This window comes from Berghia stephanieae, chromosome 11 (assembly GCF_034508935.2).
Source record: "Berghia stephanieae isolate SIO BIC M18660-M18661 chromosome 11, UCSD_Bste_1.3, whole genome shotgun sequence".
Taxonomy (NCBI): domain Eukaryota; kingdom Metazoa; phylum Mollusca; class Gastropoda; order Nudibranchia; family Aeolidiidae; genus Berghia; species Berghia stephanieae.
In genome coordinates, this window is record NC_088370.1 from 32,873,236 (window position 1) to 32,895,435 (window position 22,200).

At 33.2% G+C, this 22,200-nt stretch overlaps 1 protein-coding gene across 4 annotated transcripts in view; it reads right to left on the reverse strand.

Annotated features, from left to right (window-relative positions):
* Positions 1–628: 628 nt before the first annotated feature.
* The window catches only part of LOC144957342 (EF-hand domain-containing protein 1-like), an 89,454-nt gene continuing 67,882 nt past the window's right edge, over positions 629–22,200 (reverse strand). The window contains exons 2-12 of one of the 4 annotated variants that reach the window (XM_078888510.1): positions 20,084–20,305; positions 19,686–19,836; positions 18,927–19,063; positions 18,059–18,286; positions 15,489–15,830; positions 14,060–14,200; positions 12,711–12,725; positions 6,330–6,624; positions 4,439–4,529; positions 3,346–3,538; positions 1,381–1,757 (exon numbers count right to left, since the gene is read on the reverse strand). In XM_078888510.1, coding sequence (XP_078744636.1) covers positions 1,680–1,757; positions 3,346–3,538; positions 4,439–4,529; positions 6,330–6,624; positions 12,711–12,725; positions 14,060–14,200; positions 15,489–15,830; positions 18,059–18,286; positions 18,927–19,063; positions 19,686–19,836; positions 20,084–20,305 — 1,893 coding nt within the window. In that variant the 3' untranslated portion in view covers positions 1,381–1,679. Of the gene's footprint in view, positions 1,758–3,345; positions 3,539–4,438; positions 4,530–6,329; positions 6,625–12,710; positions 12,726–14,059; positions 14,201–15,488; positions 15,831–18,058; positions 18,287–18,926; positions 19,064–19,685; positions 19,837–20,083; positions 20,306–22,200 lie in introns of all 4 variants that reach the window. The other 3 variants (XM_078888512.1, XM_078888511.1, XM_078888513.1) reach the window with 3 other exon arrangements.

A 22,200-nucleotide genomic window follows, 5' to 3' on the forward strand; every position in this document is an offset into this window, starting at 1 on the left:
AATAATGTGATTCATCAGATCACACTTTCTATTTTGTTTGTTTGTTTTACTTTGTTTTGTTTTTGTTTTTTGTTGTTTTTTTTTTTTTTGGTTGTTTTTTGGTTCAATTTGTTTGAGTTTCAATGAATGGCCTAAACCTATAGAATTGACACTCGACCATGGATATCATTGTACTCTGATCAGTCGACAGTCATTATCACGTGATGTGATTCATCATGGCAAAAGTAAGTTAAAATATAAAACGGAATGAAATATTAACTATACCGGATGTGTTGCTAATTTCCTCATTGGAAATCTTTTGCGTTGAAAGTATGAAGGCTGGTATCTTTCCTGTCTTCGTGTACTAGAGAGCGGGATGTTACTTGCACCAAATAGCCGAATTAGTCATCGTCCTTACAACGCCCACTTCTACGCAAGAAACTAGAAAACGTTGATAAAATTCAGTATTGTTTGTCACTTACTTCGTTTAGGCTTAAGCAAGTCATTTACTAGATTAGTCAATAACTAAATCTAGTCCGCTTGCATAAAATTGGGCCCAGATTAATATAGTCAGTCACCTTTTTGGGAAAATAGAATATCAGTAAACAACAAAAATATTATTAAGAAGAGAAAAACAAAAACAAATTGGTTGAAAAGTGACATGGACTGTTTTATTGTAGATTTATTTACAAAGCAGTTTCGCGGATAATAATATATAATTAATTACTTAAAACCACTGTGATGAAATAAAAATAAATAATCGCAAAATTGCTATTTTGTTTTGAAAACTATGAATGCAATAAAGTTTAACAAATAAACTTGTATAGATAAAATAATACTTGTAATTAATTTTCGTTATCATTTGGACGGAAAATTGTTCAATGTTTTTTTAACGATCTCATATCTTATAGCAGTTACTTGCATGGTAGAAGTAGATAAAGGAAAGACAATATTAATTAACATTTTGCAAGGCAATGTTCGATAGCAGTAACGCTAATCACTTACAGCAGTGTGGGAATAAAGTATGCATTCATTTTCAGAAACAAAACAAAACTTTTAATAATTGTAAACACTTTTCGTTGTAAATAAATACAATCTTTTTATCTCTTGAAACAGGATAAATAAAATATTTCAAGTAAGACTAAAATAATTTATACAGATAAGTCAAATATTTATTTTTCTTCTAAACCCTCCATCATCATTAAGAACATCACATCATTCATTAAAGTGTATAATTCATAAACAATAGTAATCCTTATCATAGTTTATAAATCTCGCTTACTTTCAAATCACTCATGCACTATAATATTCTCATTCTCTCATATCAAATTGCATAACACCACAACACAATATGTCTTAATTGAGATTAAAATTGGTACTGTTTCATCTGTTAAATTATACTTTTTCTTTTTAAAGTAAAGACTTGTACTTTTTTATTTCTTAACAAGATAATACTAAGAGGATACATTTTAACCTCAAGGAAGAAATTTGATAGATTTTTTTCTTTTTTTTTAATATCAAAATTGATGACCACTATATTAAAACCTTGAGTGGTAGTAAATAGATCTTGTATTCCATACACTAGCACTCAATTTTTGGTCAGTCAAAATGCGTGAAAACGACTGTTATTGTGAATTCTAAAGCATCGTTATTATTATAGTTGTAAACGGATAAAAGCTCTTGGTTGACGGTGAGAGTGTTTAACTGCTTTCAATAAACTGACGGAAATCCTCTAAACTAATGTGTCCTTCTGGGTCTGACGTCATCTGGCACACAACCTGTCGGGGAAAACAAAAAGAAGAAAGAAGATGAGCAAAGAAGTGAAATATAAACTACTAAATATATTGATAATTGAAAACATTATTTTTCAAGAAAAAGAAAATGGATGAATTAGGAATAATGTTATATGTGAACAAATGAATACGTTGCATAACCGATGAATAAGTATTAATTAAATCTTAAAAGTATAATCATATAAAAATTTCCATTTGCACAGAATTATTAAAAATCCCATTGATCTTGTTATGGCTCCAAACATTATTGTTTAAACATAAAACGATTGTTATTTAAGATATTGTTCAGACCATTTTAATGAGGAAACCTCTTTATTGTGTAAAGAAGACAGTGTAGTCATCAGATATAGTTTGCCAATTTTTAAAAGCTTCTTGAATTTTTTTTCAGATTACAATTTACAAATTTTGTTTGGGAGTTTTATTCACTTGAACCCATGACTTAAAAAGAAAATTTTAATGGAATTTTAAATAATAGAAGTTTTATAAAACTGGTCTATTGTTTATTAAATTATAATATTGATGTGGCCAATTCTACCGAAAGCTGTACTTTGAATTAATTAATTTTAGTTACAAGAAACATTTTCCCTATTATTGAACAAAAAAAAACACAAGAATAATGGATTTTCGCCACAAGCTTGCTTTCTATAACCACTTCCAATTTGTGTACTTCATCGTGTAGATATACGTATTTACAGGTTTGATAACCCAAATTGTTAGAGTCTCATTGTTGTAAACGAATCAAATACTTTCAAACCAACTCAAAATGTACTCCATTATAACAATATCAACATAAGCCCATGTTTGCATTCGGTCATCTGCTGGCCTCTTAACTCACTCAACCTTAACACCTACTATATCCCTAGTATACCCTGGGTTACTTTCACCCCATGCCTATTTATTACATTTGTCAGAGACAAATTATAGGCGTAGTATCAAAGCTAATGTTCTTAGTTTTTACATGTTAATGGTAGTTGAATGACTATCTCTGTACATGATCATTTTTAATACATTTGTTTCCAATTCTGAAAAGTAGCAAAAAAAATCTCTAGGATTGAGGATTGTCTCTCCTTATCGATCATTTTCAGTATTTTCCCAAAAATGGCAGGCTTACCCAGCAAAAAATTGATTTTTTAAACTCAAACAAGCTCTCTACAAAATAACGTTATGATCTTATTAATTAAACAAATATCATTCTTCAAAAGTTTGTGGTGATGTACAAAATAAATCTGAATAAGACAAAAATGTATATTGTGTCGTAACAAATGTGACGATTTGTGACCCTTCGCCTCAAAACGGTATTAAGTCGGGATGTTGAAAATTGAATTTATAGCCAGAAATATCAGAGTTGTGTTTAGTTTGTATATTTTATTGATGAGAATGAATACCATATTTTAGGGTACTGATGCCAACAATTTATATTTTTGACCAGCTTAACATTAAATTCGGCTTTTAAGCATCTGGTTCGTTCCGACATAATACCGTGTTGAGACGATGGGTGACATTTTGCTGAAAGTGGTATGGAGAGGGTTAAACTATTTGCACACATCTAATATTCTAACGTATAAAATCTTACGGTGTGTAGGACATCTTCATCGATGGGAAGCTGCAACCTCTTGCATAAATCTTTCAAGTTCTGGACATCGATGTAGCCAGTACGGTTGTTGTTGTAGCGCAGGAACATCTCATCCACCCTTGACTTGTCTGTCACGGCGATTTTCTTCAGCTGGGCACGGACTTGCCTCACCATCAGCTCGAGATCACCGGACCTGTAAACAGGTTGATTAAAAAAATAATTTTAAAACATAGATATAAAATTGATTGTTAGATAATGTTTTGTTTTTATAAAAGGTGGCCAAATTAGTGTGTATCTTTTTTTATTATTATTCCAAATTTAATTGGTCATAAAAATAATAATAAATTCAAAAGAAGAATATAATTATAAATAAAATAAAATTCCCTTTATTCATTCCATAGGAGAAATCTGTCTTTAGGGTTTATTCCAAGGAAAGACTGGAATAACCCAGGCGGCAGCCGCAGTGCAGCGCAGTAAATTGAGCTAGGGCGAGGTGACTTGCTCAAGGCCACACAGCGCAGCGGCGGGTGATCGAAATCGGTACCTTTCGGATGTGAAGCAAAGACCGTACCGCTGAACCACGCTGGTCCTGATATGTCAATCAATCAATTCTTAATGTACCCGATTTTGATTTATCATAAGGCGTTCTTAGCACAAGCCATGAAAAAGGCTAAACCCACTACTGCGTGAAAATAAAAGACTAAAGATTCGAAAAAATAAGGACACATCTCTGACACAATTTGCATATCAGTCCCATGCATCGAAATAACACAATTTTCATACCAAAAAAAAAAACGAATTAATTTGAGCGCAGGTGCCCTCTTGACAAACGAACACATGTTGCTCTATTGCAACCACAAAATGGAAGCCGGTCAGCCATCTTGTTTTGATGACAAATCTCTGGTCCCATGCATCCTTTAGCTGTAACTCTAAACTGACACGACTGTAACCTTTTACAATAGTTGTGATATGCTTAGATCCTTATCCTTAACCCTATATACTCCTTTTCATAATTTATTAGTCAGTCGAGGGATTTTATGTATGCGTTCAAATTCGATCATGGAACAAACAAATACAAAGCTAAATCACTCACTGTCTTTGCACTTTCATGGGCCCTCCCTTCATAGATTCTCTTGGTCCAGTCTGCTCAGAAACCTTTTGTCTAATGGAATCATACACTTGATCTGGATACAAACCAACAACAAATGGTGGAGAGAATATTTTCATCAATCCTAAACAAAACCAAAGATGTGTGATTTATGAAAGGCGCCACTTGATAATCATCTTTTTTGCTTTACTAGTCAAATCATAGCGATCTTATATTTAAGGTAATATCTATAGGGAATGAGATTAGCGGAAGAGTAGCGTCCCTTGATTGGACATCACCTTACAGAGAGAAAGTCAAAATGGTTTTGCGCATGCGTCTCTCTCTCTCTCGTCCTCGCTTTCGGTGAGGTGTCTCCGGAAGAGAGAACTAGAGACGCATGCGCACAACCAACATGACGTTCTCTCTCTAATAAATATTCCGCCGGTGACGTCCAATCAAGGGACGCTACTCTTCCGCTAATCTCATTCCCTATTGGAATGTGAAATGATTCAGTTTCAAAAGAAATGGATTCTGACGCTACAAAAATCCCACTTTCCCTTAGTTTACTTAGCTTCACTTATGGAGATAAAGATAAAGGGAGTAAATCTGACTCATGAATGAACAACGCAAAACAAATTATGACGTTTCGGCCTTGGGCCTTTTTCGAGTAAACAAAGAATACATATATATTTATACAGTGGCGTGGCATGCTTACAGTATAAGGTGGTGCCAAAATTAGAAGAAAATGACTTAAAACATGCTATTTGTAAATACAAATGATAGAGAAAAAAAAATTAAAGAAAATACTTGCTCAAATAATTAAGAGGCGATATTATACCATTTCTCAGTTTTATTATTTTTAATAATTCTGTAATCCATTTTTAAAAGATGGAAAGGTGCCAGACACCAAATCAACCAATATAGCCTCGCCCCCGTATTTATATTAGATTTCAAATATCAAAGATAATTAGAATGTAGACAATAATCATTTAGCAAAAACGCCGCTTCATATCGGCATGAATATCGTGTTACATTTATGAGATAGATTACTTTTTCTCCAATTAGAAATCTACGGCTGACTTTATTAAGGTTTTGCAATAACAACAGAGTTGCCATTTTCCAAATGATGCCTACAGACAATCAATATCTTACAACACCCATTCGTTTATATATACGACTGAATTGAATTGCACGCTGTAGAGGCACGATTGAAAATATGAAAAACCCAATAATAATGAATTTATAAGGAATTGTTCTAGCTCAAAATAATTTTATCAGCCAATAACTAAAGCAATCAAGTTGATAGAGCAATATGTACAAATCGGATAGATAGGGTTACGTTCTAATAGCATCTAGACTGATATATATATATATATATATATATATATATATATATATATATATATATATATATATATATATATATATATATATATATCCATTTATTTTATTCTATTTGAGAAAAGCCCAACTGTGGTAATACCTCAAGCAACCTTGGTTTCACTAAATGCCATGAAACATTTTTTTTTATGTGTGGCTATGTGGTCTTGTGGTATGACTCTCGCTTTTAGATCGGAAAGTCCTGAATTTGAGCCTCGCTCGGCGCATAGTTGAGTCCTTGGAAAAGACTCTTTACTCACATTCTCTCACCACAGGTGTAAAATGAGTAACTGGCCGTCAACAGCGTTGTCTCTGTCCAAAAAAGAATTGTAATATCGCCTAACTGGCGTCATGTCTCGTTCTACAAGTTACGTGTTGCTGTTTGTCAGGGACCCTTTGTAAAGCGCTTTGAGTACATTTAGCGGATATTGCGCTATATAAAAGCTCTAGTTTAAACATTTAAAAAAAAGTAATGCAAATATCTTCTTTTTTTTCTTCTTTTTTTTAAAAACTCTACCTGGGAATTGTGCTTTGTGTTCTTCAATGTACTTCAGTACGTAGGCATCCGCGTTGGTGACGACAAATCTGTGTTTGAAAATCTCCACAACGGCACCGATGTAAAAGTCTTGAGGGCCGTAGTAGACCGGTTTCTCTGGGCTAGAGCCAGGCTTGGCCACTCGTGTCCTTTCCAGGAATTTCCCTCCGATGATGCCAGAATTCCTGACGGGCGGTTCGTAGATGGTCAGCATATCGTCCATGAGGCGATAGGAAATGATGAATCTGCGATGTCGGTCTTCCGGTCTGATTGTGTCCTGTTGGAAGAAGATACGGTGTAAAATGAAAGAGAGGAATATTTTCATACAAAATCAGAAGAATTGAGCTTCTAAATTGAGCTTTATATAGCGCAATATCCACTAAATGTGCTCAAAGCGCTTTACAAGGGGTCCCTGTTCAACAGCAACATTTAACATGTAGGACGGCACATGACGCCTGTTAGGCGATATTATAATTTTTTCGGAGAGAGACAACGCTGTTAACGGCCAGGTACTCATTTTACACCTGAGTACGGTGAGAGAATGTGAGTAAAGAGCCTTCTCCAAGGACTCAACTATGCGCTGAGCGCGAGGCTCGAACCCAGTACCTTCCGATTCGAAAGTGAGTGTCATACCACTAAACCACATAGCCGCACAGAATGAATGAATGGATCAGCGGTATGGTCTTTGCTTCGTACCTGAAAGGTACCGAAGTTCGACTCCCCGCCGCGTTGTGTGGCCTTGAGCAAGTCACCTAGCCTTAGCTCACTTTGCCCTGCGGTTAACGTCTGGGTTATTCCAGTCTTCCCTTGGAATAGACCCAAAAGAAAAATGTCCCCTTAGCGAAAAATAATGGGAATTTATTTCATTTTATTTGATATCATCAATAACAAGAATTAAAGTGAGTAGAGAGGTGCCAAAAGACAATACAGAATAAAGATATGTTGTGGTGATGGGATTCGAACATGGAACTCTCTAATATCAACGCGATCTAGCACTCCAAAAAAAAAGGAGTTTCAATTGTTATGGCTATTTACAGTTTGATCTTTTGATACTACTTCGAGCGTGGTCAATAAACAACACTGCAATTCAAAAGCTAGAGGTGCCTAAATGAATCGATAAAATGGAGACTAAATTAAAGGGAGTAAAAAAAACTTGAGCTTTTTTATAGAGCAATATCCACTCCGCTCAAAGCGCTTTACAATGTGTCCCAAACCAACAGCAACATTTAACATGTAGAACGAGACATAACGCCTGTTAGGCGATATTACGATTTTTTTTTCCGACAGAGACAATGCTGTTAACGGCCAGGTACTCATTTTACACCTGATTACGATGAGAGAATGAGAGTAAAGAGCCTTTTCCAAGTACTCAACTATGCGCCGAGCCAGGCTCGAACTCAGGACCTTCCAATCCGAAAGTGAGTGTCATACCACTAGACCACATAGCCGCACAAGGGGGAGAAAAGGGGACAATACAAAAAATGTAAACAATATTTCGACCTTTGACCTCCTTTAGGTTACACGTAGTCACCTTTACTCTCTTTATTTTATTTTTTGGTCTCCATTGCAAAGCAAGCGATCTAGCAGTTTAGCCATAGTATACTCTCTTCTCAACACAAACATGTTATACTATAGAGATGAAGTGAGTTAATACAGTTCTAAAATTGAAACAATATCAAATAATATACGTTTCGGCCTTCAGACTTCTTCAAGTGTTATCAGTAATACACCAATATTATGGCAAGTACTAGAATAGTAATGTATCATGCATTGATATTATGTATGAGCCTTATTCACAAGTAAACCATCCCTTTTTTCTGGTATTTTCTCTGATTTTCAGAGAGCTTAGCTATATTTAAAAAAAAGAATCAATAAAAAAACAATTTAGATAGAGGGACGACCCATCTGTTTTGAAATGCCTAGTGAGAAATCAAAAGCTCTAATCATCTCTTTAACTGATGTTGTATTTATTTCAAGATTAGGTTTGGAAACTTATATAATTATTAGAAATAATAATTAGATTAGAAATAATATATTGCTGATTTTATCATACTCATGCATAGCATTCTCAAAACAAACGGAAATTCCCAGTAAATACCCGAAACATACATAAACTTGTAGCAAAGTAAATATCAAGTGAAAACATCATGCTAATAGTTCCAAATTTGAGTAGAACTATGTGTAAAAATGAAATAAAAAAGTTAGCTCGGGATAGAGAAGGATGGAAACTGTCTGTTTGTGGCCTATACCCTGACCCAGGGTGAAAAAGGCAATGATGATGATGATGATGATGAATGTGTAAAAAAACCAAACTCGATTCAGATCAATTAGTTCAAGATGTGTAGTTAAGATAACGGGTCAAATACCTACTATTGGTCTTGATTATTTTTTAAAATGTATATTGGTTCATAACCTTTATTCGTCATAATTTCACTTTAACCACTTAACTGCCATACCCTGGAAAAAACACGTATCTAAAAATTCGACCAAAAACTCGTCGTTCAAATAGTAGACCGATTTAGCGAAGTAGCCAAGTCACCCTATTCCGCCTCCAAACAGGACACAATAGACTAAGAGGACATATTTTAACAAAGCTAGGTATTGGAACAACCCCTTATTGCCCATGTGGAACTGACCATGAAACCACTTTACATGTGCTTATGGATTGCCCACTATACAAGGTGCAACGTTCGAACCACTGGGTCACCCCTACAACACTCAAAACAAACCTCCATGGTGAGGCTGAGGACCTAAAGCGGACCACAGACTTCATAGCAGATATCGGACTGCAGCCTTAGATGTCCATCAGAGGAACGAAGAAGAAGAAGAAGAAGAAGAAGAAGAAGAAGAAGAAGAAGAAGAAGAAGAAGAAGAAGAAGAAGAAAAGAAGAAGAAGAAGAAGAAGAAGAAGAAGAAGAAGAAGAAGAAGAAGAAGAAGAAGAAGAAGAGAAGAAGAAGAAGAAGAAGAAGAAGAAGAAGAAGAAGAAGAAGAAGAAGAAGAAGAAGAAGAAGAAGAAGAAGAAGAAGAAGAAGAAGAAGAAGAAGAAGAAGAAAAGAAGAAGAAGAAGAAGAAGAAGAAGAAGAAGAAGAAGAAGAAGAAGAAGAAGAAGAAGAAGAAGAAGAAGAAGAAGAAGAAGAAGAAGAAGAAGAAGAAGAAGAAGAAGAAGAAGAAAGAAGAAGAAGAAGAAGAAGAAGAAGAAGAAGAAGAAGAAGAAGAAGAAGAAGAAGAAGAAGAAGAAGAAGAAGAAGAAGAAGAAGAAGAAGAAGAAGAAGAAGAAGAAGAAGAAGAAGAAGAAGAAGAAGAAGAAGAAGAAGAAAGAAGAAGAAGAAGAAGAGAAGAAGAAGAAGAAGAAGAAGAAGAAGAAGAAGAAGAAGAAGAAGAAGAAGAAGAAAGAAGAAGAAGAAGAAGAAGAAGAAGAAGAAGAAGAAGAAGAAGAAGAAGAAGAAGAAGAAGAAGAAGAAGAAGAAGAAGAAGAAGAAGAAGAAGAAGAAGAAGAAGAAGAAGAAGAAGAAGAAGAAGAAGAAGAAGAAGAAGAAGAAGAAGAAGAAGAAGAAGAAGAGAAGAAGAAGAAGAAGAAGAAGAAGAAGAAGAAGAAGAAGAAGAAAGAAGAAGAAGAAGAAGAAGAAGAAGAAGAAGAAGAAGAAGAAGAAGAAGAAGAAGAAGAAGAAGAAGAAGAAGAAGAAGAAGAAGAAGAAGAAGAAGAAGAAGAAGAAGAAGAAGAAGAAGAAGAAGAAGAAGAAGAAGAAGAAGAAGAAGAAGAAGAAGAAGAAGAAGAAGAAGAAGAAGAAGAAAAGAAGAAGAAGAAGAAGAAGAAGAAGAAGAAGAAGAAGAAGAAGAAGAAGAAGAAGAAGAAGAAGAAGAAGAAGAAGAAGAAGAAGAAGAAGAAGAAGAAGAAGAAGAAGAGAAGAAGAAGAAGAAGAAGAAGAAGAAGAAGAAGAAGAAGAAGAAGAAGAAGAAGAAGAAGAAGAAGAAGAAGAAGAAGAAGAAGAAGAAGAAGAAGAAGAAGAAGAAGAAGAAGAAGAAGAAGAAGAAGAAGAAGAAGAAGAAGAAGAAGAAGAAGAAGAAGAAGAAGAAGAAGAAGAAGAAGAAGAAGAAGAAGAAGAAGAAGAAGAAGAAGAAGAAGAAGAAGAAGAAGAAGAAGAAGAAGAAGAAGAAGAAGAAGAAGAAGAAGAAGAAGAAGAAGAAGAAGAAGAAGAAGAAGAAGAAGAAGATCGATTTAGATTTGGCCAAATTTTTAAATACGTGGGATTTTTTTTCTCCAAAAAAAAAAAAAACAGCAGTTAACTGGTTAAGCACGCATTTTTCACTGAGGGTAACTCAATATGTGACCCTCAGTTAGAGTGAATCAAGTGTTGAAAACCAACGTGCGCACATTTGGAGGTCTGATAGCCGAACACAATTATGGGCTTGAATTAACATTGTTGCAATGGATAATATTTTGCGTTGGTTTAAGAGTTATTTCCATTACAACAATGAGCCCATAAGAATTTGGATTTGCTTTAGTGATAGATATGATGTTTTCTTTCACAGCAAAAAAAAAAAGGTTAAATAATTTAGGAAACTCTGATTTTTTCCAACTGTAATTCAATTTTTGGTACCTGCTTCACTCAACGCAATACCCGATTAAGTAAGATGATTTGTAGTCACATATGTGTGTAAGAAAAGTGAAAAGTCAAACTTTGAATAATTCTCAGATCAACATTATCCAATGAAATACAACCACTAAAGGTATTACAATACGTTAAAGATAATTTGGAGTATTAATAATATGTCAATATAATCTAGGTCCCGTGAAAGAGAGAGGAGAGAGAGAGAGAGAGAGAGAGAGAGAGAGAGACAGAGAGAGAGAGAGACAGAGAGAGAGAGAGTGAGAGAGAGAGTGAGAGATGGAGAGAGAGGAGATGAGAGAGAGAGAGAGAGAGAGAGAGAGAGTGAGAGGAGAGAGAGAGAGAGAGAGAGGAGGGGGGGGGGGGGGGGGGGGGGGCGGGGGAGAGAGATATGAAAATTTCAATCAAATGAAAGGTTCTGATAATCAATCCAACAAATGCAAATTATTGTTTTATTGTATTCTTTTGTTATTATTATATTATTTATTATCTATAATTATTATTATATTTTATTATTTATGCATTATTATTATTATTATTTATTATTATTATTTATTATTACATTATTATTTTATTTATTTTCTATTATTATTATTCTTATTTTCTTTTTATTTTTTCTTTTTTTTTTCTTTTCTTCTTATTTATTATTTTATTATTATTATTATTATTATTATTATTATTATTATTATTATTATTATTTATTATTATTATTATTATTATTATTATTTATTATTATTATTATTATTATTATTATTATTATTATTATTTTATTATTATATATTATATTATTATTATTTATTTATTATTATTATTATTATTATTATTATTATTATTATTTTATTATTATTATTATTATTATTATTTTTATTATTATTATTTTATTATTATTATTATTATTATTATTATTATTTATTATATTATTTATATTATTATTATTATTATTATTATTATTATTATTATTTATTTTATTATTATTAATTATTATTATTATTATATATTATTTATTATTATATTATTATTATTATTATTATTTATTATATTATTTATTTATTATTATTATTTATTATTATTATATTTTATTATTATTATTATTATTATTATATATTTATTATTATTATTATTTATTATTATTATATATTATTATTATTATTTATTATTATTATTATTATTATTATTTTGTTCTTATTATTCTTCTTATTCTTCTTTTCTTCTTCTTCTTCTTCTTCTTCTTCTTCTTCTTCTTCTTCTTCTTCTTCTTCTTCTTCTTCTTCTTCTTCTTCTTCTTCTTCTTATTATTATTATTATTATTATTATTATTATTATTATTATTATTATTATTATTATTATTATTATTATATTTTTATTATCATTATTATTATTATTATTATTATTATTATTATTATTATTATTATTATTATTATATTATTATTATTATTATTATTATCATTATTATTATTATTATTAGTATTATTATTAATTATCATTATCGTTATCATTATTATTATATTATTATTATTATTATTATTATTATTATTATTATTATTATTTATATCAATATTATTATAATTAACATTATTATTATTATCATCATTATTATCATCATCATCATCATCACCATCATCATCATTATTACTTTCTAGTCATTTTTAGGAATTTTATCTCACAGTTCAATCACAAATGAAACATAAATAATTAGAAATTATTCTTTAAACTTAACTCAAGAATGTCCAAAACTTAACGATCAAATAACCTTACCATACAACCAGGGCTCTGAGAAAATGACAATGAAAATCATGCACGACTGAACAGAATTACTCTTATTTGGGAGCAACTACCAGTGAAACGGGAAAAGCTGATGTACTTTTAGGGGCAGTTTGGATCTATCTAATTACTAAGAAAATCCTTTAAAAAATTGATTTTGAAATTTGGTTGAAACAATATTGTATTATCTTAGAAACAATATGATTGAAGTCCAGTTTCTGAAAATATGCTATAAAGGTACGAAAAACACGGACGAAAAGGGTATAGGTAGTAAGAAAAGTTTGAAAAACGAAAAGCTATTTTTTGCTATTTTCTTATAAAGTCATTTTTCTAGGGGTATGGGATATTGTGTCAAACATTTCTCAAAATCTATTTTATGACATTTATATAAAGTTTTTAGACATATTTAGAGGTGAACATTTCTCACTAGATTCTCTCTGATCGACTATGAGTAAATAAGGTTACGATTAAGTAATAGAACAGTAAAGTTGCTGCCCCAAACGTAAACAATAACAAGTTGCTAGTGATTTCCGTTAGGGACCGGAATAATTTACGCACAATATAGGTCTCCCAATTTTGTAGTTTGAGTTGTAGGCAATACACTTTCAGTATTGAAAATATGTTTACATAAAATCCAACAGTTGCAGAAATAATAATATAAGACTAAATTATTCTGAAAATCAGGCTCCGAATAATTCTCGTTTTGTTCACACCAGCGCAATAATTTGCTCTGGTCTAAAAATAGATAGACTGTAACTTTTGATAAATTTTACCTTTTGTTCCATAAAATATCCATATCTAGACATTATTTGATGCATGATCGAGTATTTATGAATATGTGTTTCTTTTGCCACCTAACAGCCAAATTTTAAAGGTTATTTTCTTTCTATTATTTACATTGGAACGTGAGCTGTCAAGACAGGAACATGTGGTTTGCCATGTGCTTCTCGACCTTTGTTTACGTTTGGGGCAGCAACTTTACTGTTCTATTGTTAGTTACAATCAATTTGACAATTAACTCTTTCCTTACGAATCGATTTCAGTATTTTCCCAATAATGGCAGGCCTACCCAGCAGGAAAATTTGATTTTTTAAACTCAAACAAGCTCTCTACAAAACGAGTTTATGATCTTATTAATCAAACAAAGATCATTCTTCAAAGTTTGTGATGTACAAAATAAATCTGAATAAGAAAAACGTATATTCTGTCGTTACAAATGTGACGATTTTGCTGTAGGTGGTAAGGAAAGGGTTAAAGACAAGTGATATTTTTTCCTGAAATGCATGTATTCTATCTATATTTTTTTTAATTAAATAAAACAACACAATAATGAGAGTACAAACCATCATGGCTTCGAATCGAAGTTCCTTGTGATCATTCTCCAACATTTTGATGAAGTCTTTCTTGGGGGGTTGAGGGATCAGACTGTTGCAGGACTGGAGGGAATCTTCAATGGACCCAAAGTTGTTGTACTCAGCAATTTCCTACAAGTATAAATAAACATTGAGCTTATATATAGAGCAATATCCACTTAATATCCACTCAAAGTCATTAACAAGGGTTCCTAAACTAAAAGCAACATTTAACATTTAGAACGAGAAATGAATACTGCTACTTTGTGAGAGAGAGGGAGAGAGAGAGAGAGAGAGAGAGAGAGAGAGAGAGAGAGAGAGAGAGAGAGAGAGCATTGTTAACAGCTGAAAGTAATTATTTTACAGATGTGTGCGATGAATATGAGTAAAGAGCTTTTTTCAAAGAACTCAACTTTGCGTTATCCAGAACAGGGCTTGAACGAAAGACCAAACAACCCAAATGTGAGTTATACAACAAAGACAACTCTGTAAAATCAACATTATTTGAAAGAAAAAAAACCTAACATATGGATGCATGGATGATCGAATGAATATCACTGAAGTTGGAGCATCACAAACTGAATTTCACAAGTGCCAACATCAAAAACAACAACAACAAAAAAGCTTTCAGACAATAGGTATGCGCTACAAACTTAATAAGATGATGGAGTCTTTAAACGCAAACAGAAGAAAGAACAATGTGTGAATGAATAAATAAAAGTAAGAAATTATCCCCTCAATTGGTTATAGTTTTATCAAAACAAAAAAAAATCCTTATTTCTGATTGTTTTCCCTGCTTGATTGCCAATAAGACAAAATACACCAACGAAAAAAAGTGAAACTGGAAACAATAATTTTAAGAAAAAAAGGAACAAAATCATTGAACTATTTTTCAGAAAGTTTGAGGTTCCATATCTGGTCATGAGGACTGAATTTTCTTTTTAATTATCATTATTGTTATTTATTGTTTGTTTGTTTGTTTAATTTGTTTTTCGTTTCCTTTTTTTCTTTCTTCATCTCTTTGTCTAGCACTTCATTGTCCACATCGTTATTTAAATTGTTATCTTAAACCAGTGCTTGCTCCTCAGCTTTTCACCTACCGTTGCATGGAGTAATTATGGCCATCCAGGGTAACTATGGTCATCCAGGGTAATTATGGCCATCCAGGGTAACTATGGTCATCCAGGGTAATTATGGCCATCCAGGGTAACTATGGCCACTTCGGTCTTGTATTTCAAAGCCTTTTATTTACAGTTATTTATAAATTTTTTAAGAGAAAAATATTTCGTATGTTTTAATATTTTGTTGAAATTAAAGTCGAGGCCAAATTGATTATTTTACTGTAAAGCATTTCTTGTTTCATGTCCAATAATAAATAATGATACTAAACTATTCATAAATATCATTTTATTTAACTCACCATCTTAGGCAACTCTTTGGCAGGGCCTTTGACCTCAATAGGGGTGAAGTCGGTGACACCGAAATGATGGTAGTAAAAACCCTTGGTGAAATTGTCACAGTCGTATATCTTGAAGCGGCGACCGTATATGTGGATAGTCTTGCCTATGGCAAAGTCCTTGGGTGTGAAGTATTTGGCAATTTCCTGGTCCGACAGCTCCATGACCACACCGGGGAAAGAGGAGGGGACATCAAAACGATTGATTGGAACTTTGTGTCTGCCGATGAGCACGGGGAATGGATCTCTTCCATCATTTGGAGTGTGGACTTCCCTTACTTCAAGTGTGTCGTCAACGAGATAGTACTGGAGAAGAGGGGGATAAGACAAGATTGTACATGCTTTAACTCTCTCATTACCAGCTATTTTTAGAATTTCCCCCGAAAATTCACCCCCGCCCAACACAAAAATAGACTTTTCTTACTCAAACAAAAAATAACAATGAGTTCTACAACATATTATTTAGTATTTATAGCTGTAATCAAAGCATTCTTTAAATTTTGTGATGTACAAGAGAAATCAGAATGAGAAAATTGTTGGTTGCATCGTAACGAATGTGACGATTTTCCTATGGTTGGTAAGGAGAGGGTTCATTAAAGAAAAAGGCAACTAAGCAAATGGATAAAGATGTGTTTAACAGGTTTCATTCAAGTTAAAGGGACAATGTAGATTTCAGGGTTTTTAAAAAAATGATATTAATTTTAACAGAAGACTACACAGACTAGTAACGGGACACATAATATCAATTTCTTCCAAATAGATTAAGTTTCTTCTTCTTCTTCTAGGTTCCATGCCTGGTCCAGGCTTCGGATACTGCATGAATTATCTCTCTCCATTCCTCCCTGTCTCTTGCTTTTTCAAACAGCTCTTGGATTGTTAGGTTGGTGAAGCCCTTCAGTTGGTCTATGAGTGTTTTTCTTTGTCTCCCCCGGGCGCGTTTACCAGGTATTTTTCCACAACTTGCCAGGTATTCATTTTTATCTTTCCTTACTATGTGTCCGAAAAAGGATAGTTGTCGATCCGCTATTAAGGGCATTAGTTTCCTTTGTTGGTATGTTTGTTTTAGCACTTCTTCGTTCGTTTTGTGTGCAGTATACGATATTCTCTGCATCCTTCTCAAGCACCACATTTCAAAAGCTTCAATGTTCTTTTGTGTTTCTGCATTTGTAGTCCAGCTTTCGCATCCGTATAACAAGATTGGCCACACGTAGCACTTCAAGACTCGGAATCTAATCCCGAACGACATCTGTTTGTTTTTCAAAATGTTTCCCAGGTCTATGAAGGCCTGTTTGGCTTGAGTTATTCTTGCTCGTATGTCTCGGTTACATCTTCCATCTGTTGTCACTATTGAACCTAGCTATTTAAAACTTTCTACGTTGGTAAGTTGCTCGCCGTGAATCGTTATATTGCAGGTGTTGTTGTTTTCGGGGTTTTTCTGTATTACCATGCATTCCGTTTTGGTGATATTCACTTCCATTCCCTTGGCTTCACTATCTACTACCACTTTGTCAACAATCTTTTGAAGTTGGATTTCTGATGTTGCAATGAGTACCGTATCGTCTGCGTATCTTATATTATTTATGTTGTGACCCCCTACTTTTATTCCCTCCATATTAGTTATGCCCTCATGATTGTTTCTTGGTATAGATTAAACAGATCTGGTGAGGCAACACACCCTTGACGGACTCCTTTCTTAATAGGAATGGAATTTCCTGTAGAGTTTCCGATTTTGATAGATGCCTGCTGGGTGTAGTATAATGTTTGCATGAGTCTGAGGTCTTTCTCATCAGCGCCAATGGAGTGCAGTTGTTTTAGTATTTCTTCGTGGCGTACTCTATCAAAAGCTTTTTTGTAGTCGACAAAACAGAGGTATAGTGGGGTCTGAACCTGCATAGCTCTTTCACTTAAAACACGGAGGAGGTATATTGCGTTCCTTGTCCCTCTGTCAGGTTGGAATCCATATTGTTCTTCTGCGATTTCGGGGTTAATCTTATTCCTTAGCCTGTTGATAATTATACGCAACAGTATTTTGTTGATGTGGCTTATTAAACTTATAGTTCTAAAATTTTCGCATCTGACTGCACCTGCTTTCTTTGGTATTGCTATGAAAATAGAGTTACAGAGATCTTCTGGAATTTTCCCAGTGTTGTATATATTGTTGAATAATATGTGAAGTTCATCAATTGCTAGATCTCCTAGGCTTTTTAATACCTCTACAGATATTTCATCAGGGCCTGTTGCTTTACCATCCCTCATTCGTTCCATGGCATGTTCAATTTCACTTTTGGTGATGTTTGGTCCGCTTAATGGTTCTTTGAATTTCAATGGTGGTTCATTTCTATTTGGATCATTGTACAGTTCGCCTATGTATTCTACCCATCGGCTTTCTATATATATTTCTAGATTAAGTTTAAGGAAGATATAAAAGCAAAGTGTAAAGACGTGTGGGTTTTTTTTTGTTTTTTTTTTTTTCATTTTGGAGTCTTATTCTGAAATAGGTTTATAGGGTAGAAAAGTACATGGCTGAAACTCACGTGAACTACGAAGGGTCTCATTTCCCCGAACATACTGTCACGATCATCCCAAACACAGAAGAATCGAAGGACTTTCCTGTCCAATTCCTTGAACTGCTTCAATTTGTCGAAGGATGTTTTGGTTGTGTAAGTGCGCAGAGCTGCAGCTTCAACACGTTTTGTAATATACGGGTCTTCCTCAAAGGAAACGGGTTGGTCAACCTCAATACCTTCACTTTCTAAAAAGTCCTGAAAATAATTAGAAAGTTTCATTTATTATTATAATTTATAGTAAAAAAGGGGAAAAAAAGATACAATTAATTACGATCACAATACAATTACAATTCCCTTTATTCATATCCTGGGCGAAATTTGTCTATAGTATCTATGTCAATAAAATTCTAGAATAACCCACTCATCAACCACAGTATAATGTCAAAAAGTAAGCTCGGGCAAGGTGACTTTCACAAGGGCACAGAATACAAATTTTAAAAGTGTTGTCATTCGTTTTATAATCATTTGATTAATATCATAAAGGTCGGATGATTTTAAAGGTTAACCCTTGGGTGCATTATTGAAATATGACATGAAACAAATAATTGTAATATTTCATCATTAAATCAATGAAAAAGTCTAGAAAAATACGATAGAAACATTTATGTATTTCTTTCCAGTTAATGACAATAAACGATATTATTGTGGAGAACTCAAAAAGGATTCTTTTTTCACTTGATCTTACTGATGTTACCAAAATGGCTCTTTCTATTCTAATCATTAAGCATTATAAATAAACCGAAGATAAATAAACAAGGCACTCTTTGAAAAAGTGTAAATGGGAATTTGATTTTAAAAAGGGTTATTTTAAAACAGAATATCTTTTTTTCCTTACCTTTGTGAACTTATCGCAGTTGGTGATATGGAAATTCTTTCCATAAAAGGTGATGTTCATTCCCAGGTTGATGTCTTTCCAGTGCCAGTTGTCGCCTTGGTCGTTCTTTGGAAGCCTTTGACGTTTGATCAGTTTGCCTACAAAAAATAATAAAAAGAAGGATGGTTAAATTCAAAAACCTATAACCTCTTTAATGTGTAAATGCTCAAAATGGTCAAATGATCTCAAGGAACCAGAGAAGATACATTCTTTTAAAATTTGATTGCCGCGTTGATGGTTGAACTGCAGAGTAGGAGTCTGGAAAATCAACAAACTCAAATCATATTGAACTTGGTCAGTGGCATAAATGGGTGACGATAATTACACAATTTGGGCAAAGTGTTGTTTTCATTTATTTTTTTCTTTTCTTTTTCTTTTTTTTTTTTTTTTTTTTTGGGGGGGGGGGGGGGCACTTAATTAACAATACTCCACCTAAGACTACGGCAAACTGTTGTAAGAATATTTATATAAAAAGAGCTCCTAAAAGGCGACTTTCCTTAATCAAATGAAAGGGAATTCTAATTCTATATGAACTAGGAGACATGTATATTCATCACGTTCATGATTATAGAGGAAATCTCTTTACATGCTTTAGATTAACGTACGTACATAGACAGATAATCTGGCTCGAACAAAAAGAAAATGGCTTTATTTTACTAATTTCTATAGAAAGGGGGTAAAAATAGCAAATACAGTGTATAATCATTTCTCATCCCATACCTTGTGGCATGCCAGAGTTCTCCACATGTGGTTCGATCACTGAGATGCTGTCATCTTCTAAGTAATAGAAAATTTCTACTGGTCTAACTCTGAAGTATTCTGCAGGAGATTCATGTACCGTCTGCTTGAAGTAGGCATTGAATTTGAGTACCTACAGAAAAGACAAAAAACAAAATGTAAACGGATTATAGGGAAGTGTTTTCACAAAGTGAATACAACCAACAACTCAGCAAACATGTTTCAACTAAAAACCTTTAACAAAATGTTTTAATTTGCTACTCAGTTGATAATGAAATTGTTGATATGTATATAATTTAAAACAAGAAGAAAAAAAAACAACATTCGGAAAGATTAAAAATTATAGATTATTCATTTTTCTCCAAAAGAGAGTTACTCACTTTCTTGTCCCATGCCACATGAGCAGGAATAAACGCTGCTGGAGGTGCTTGCTTTGCCTGTCCATAGGTCAGTGTGGGGTTGAAGTTGGCCAAATCATCCAGCTCACTTTCAGACAATTGGTTGTGAAACAGCTGTGTTCCGCCAATGCCCCTCTCTGGCCTTCTTGGCAGAGCGTACCCATTTTTGTAGTCTAAAGTCTGACTGACATGATATTTACTTTTCTGAAAAGATATGAGAGAAAATAATAATAATAATAATAATAATAATAATAATAATAATAATAATAATAATAATAATAATAATAATAATAATAATAATAATAATAATAATAATAATAATAATAATAATAATAATAATAATAATAATAATAAATAATAATAATAATAATAATAATAATAATAAGAAGAAGAAGAAGAAGAAGAAGAAGAAGAAGAAGAAGAAGAAGAAGAAGAAGAAGAAGAAGAAGAAGAAGAAGAAGAAGAAGAAGAAGAAGAAGAAGAAGAAGAAGAAGAAGAAGAAGAAGAGAAGGAGAAGAAAGAAGAAGAAGAAGAAGAAGAAGAAGAAGAAGAAGAAGAAGAAGAAGAAGAAGAAGAAGAAGAAGAAGAAGAAGAAGAAGAAGAAGAAGAAGAAGAAGAAGAAGAGGAATAATTTGCTACTGGTTGACAACAATTGTAAATAAATGTTGTGATACAGCAACCCCAACACACACACACACACACATACACACACACACGCGCGCGCGCGCGAGCATCAACACCCTGTAACATGTATTACACGATCTCCCTCAAAGTATGAAAAAAAAAGTAAATAAGTAATAAAGTTTCCTTTATATATCCTAAATCAGAAATTCGTCTTAGGGTATAATCCAAGTAAAGACTTAATTATTAACCCCAGTGTCAGCTGCAGTGCAGCGCTGCACCTTGAGATGGAAAGAGGTGGCATGCTGAAGACCACATAACGCGGTGGATATTTGAACTTGGTATCATACGGGTACGAAGCAAAGACTAAATCACAGTACCATAATGACCTTGATCAATTTCTATGAAGAGGATGAAAAAGAAGAAGAAATTTTAAATGCCAGGATGGTCGATCTAAAACCTTGTTCTGTTATCGATGATTTTGTTGCAAGGGAGATAATACCACATTATTATTTATATTTAATTGGCATTTTATTTTATTTTATTTTTTTTTTTTTTGCATGAAGGGGACAGAAATGTAGAAATTTCGATACGTTCATCGATAGTGTCAAATTAATCAGGAATACCAACAGCTTGAAATAAGTATGTAATGTGATGATGGGAGGCCTTCCGAAAGCTCCTACATCCCCAGTATTCTTGTTCTAGTAGGGGGTTTGGGAGGGGGAAAACTTTTTTTATAATGTTCTAGGAGGGGGTTTGGGAGGGGGGAGACTTTTTTTTAAAGAAAAAAAAGTCCCCCCTCCCAAAACCCCTACTAGAACATTATAAAAAACAAGAATACTGGGGGTGTTGGAGCTTTCGGAAGGCCTCCCGCGATGATCATTTGAGTCTGACAATGATGCATAAAATTCATTTCCATTTATTGTAAGTGATCGAACTCGATATTATTAGGCTCTTATTTTTTCTACAACAAATAGAATTAGGATAACAAAGAGGAGTGTTGTAATCTGCTGCCTCCATGTCGGTGAGATTTAAAAGCTCCATGAAAAAAAATTGCACTCGGCATTGACAATAAAATAGCTAAATAACACTAAATTACAAACTGATTTCCTACTTTTCCTCCAAACAATAGATTCTTTAAAGAAATGAAAGAGAAATTTTCGAAAACATTTCCATAATTCAAAATCGATCTGATACTTATGGATACAAATAACACTTTGGACTTGGAACACATTGCGGTTTGTAATTGCAATGGAGAATGGAGAAGTTGCCATTGTTAATGGAGAAGGATTCGTTTTTAATTAAGAAATCAGAGGAGTTCATCTGATGATATCAGCAGTAAATCAAATTTATATGTAATTTCAAGTGATGGAATCTGACCAGTGGCTGGTACTAAGATAGTATAGGAATGAAAACATGTATCCTATTCATTCAAATCGAAGAGAGTGAGCAATGGTAATTGTAATTTTCAGCAGATG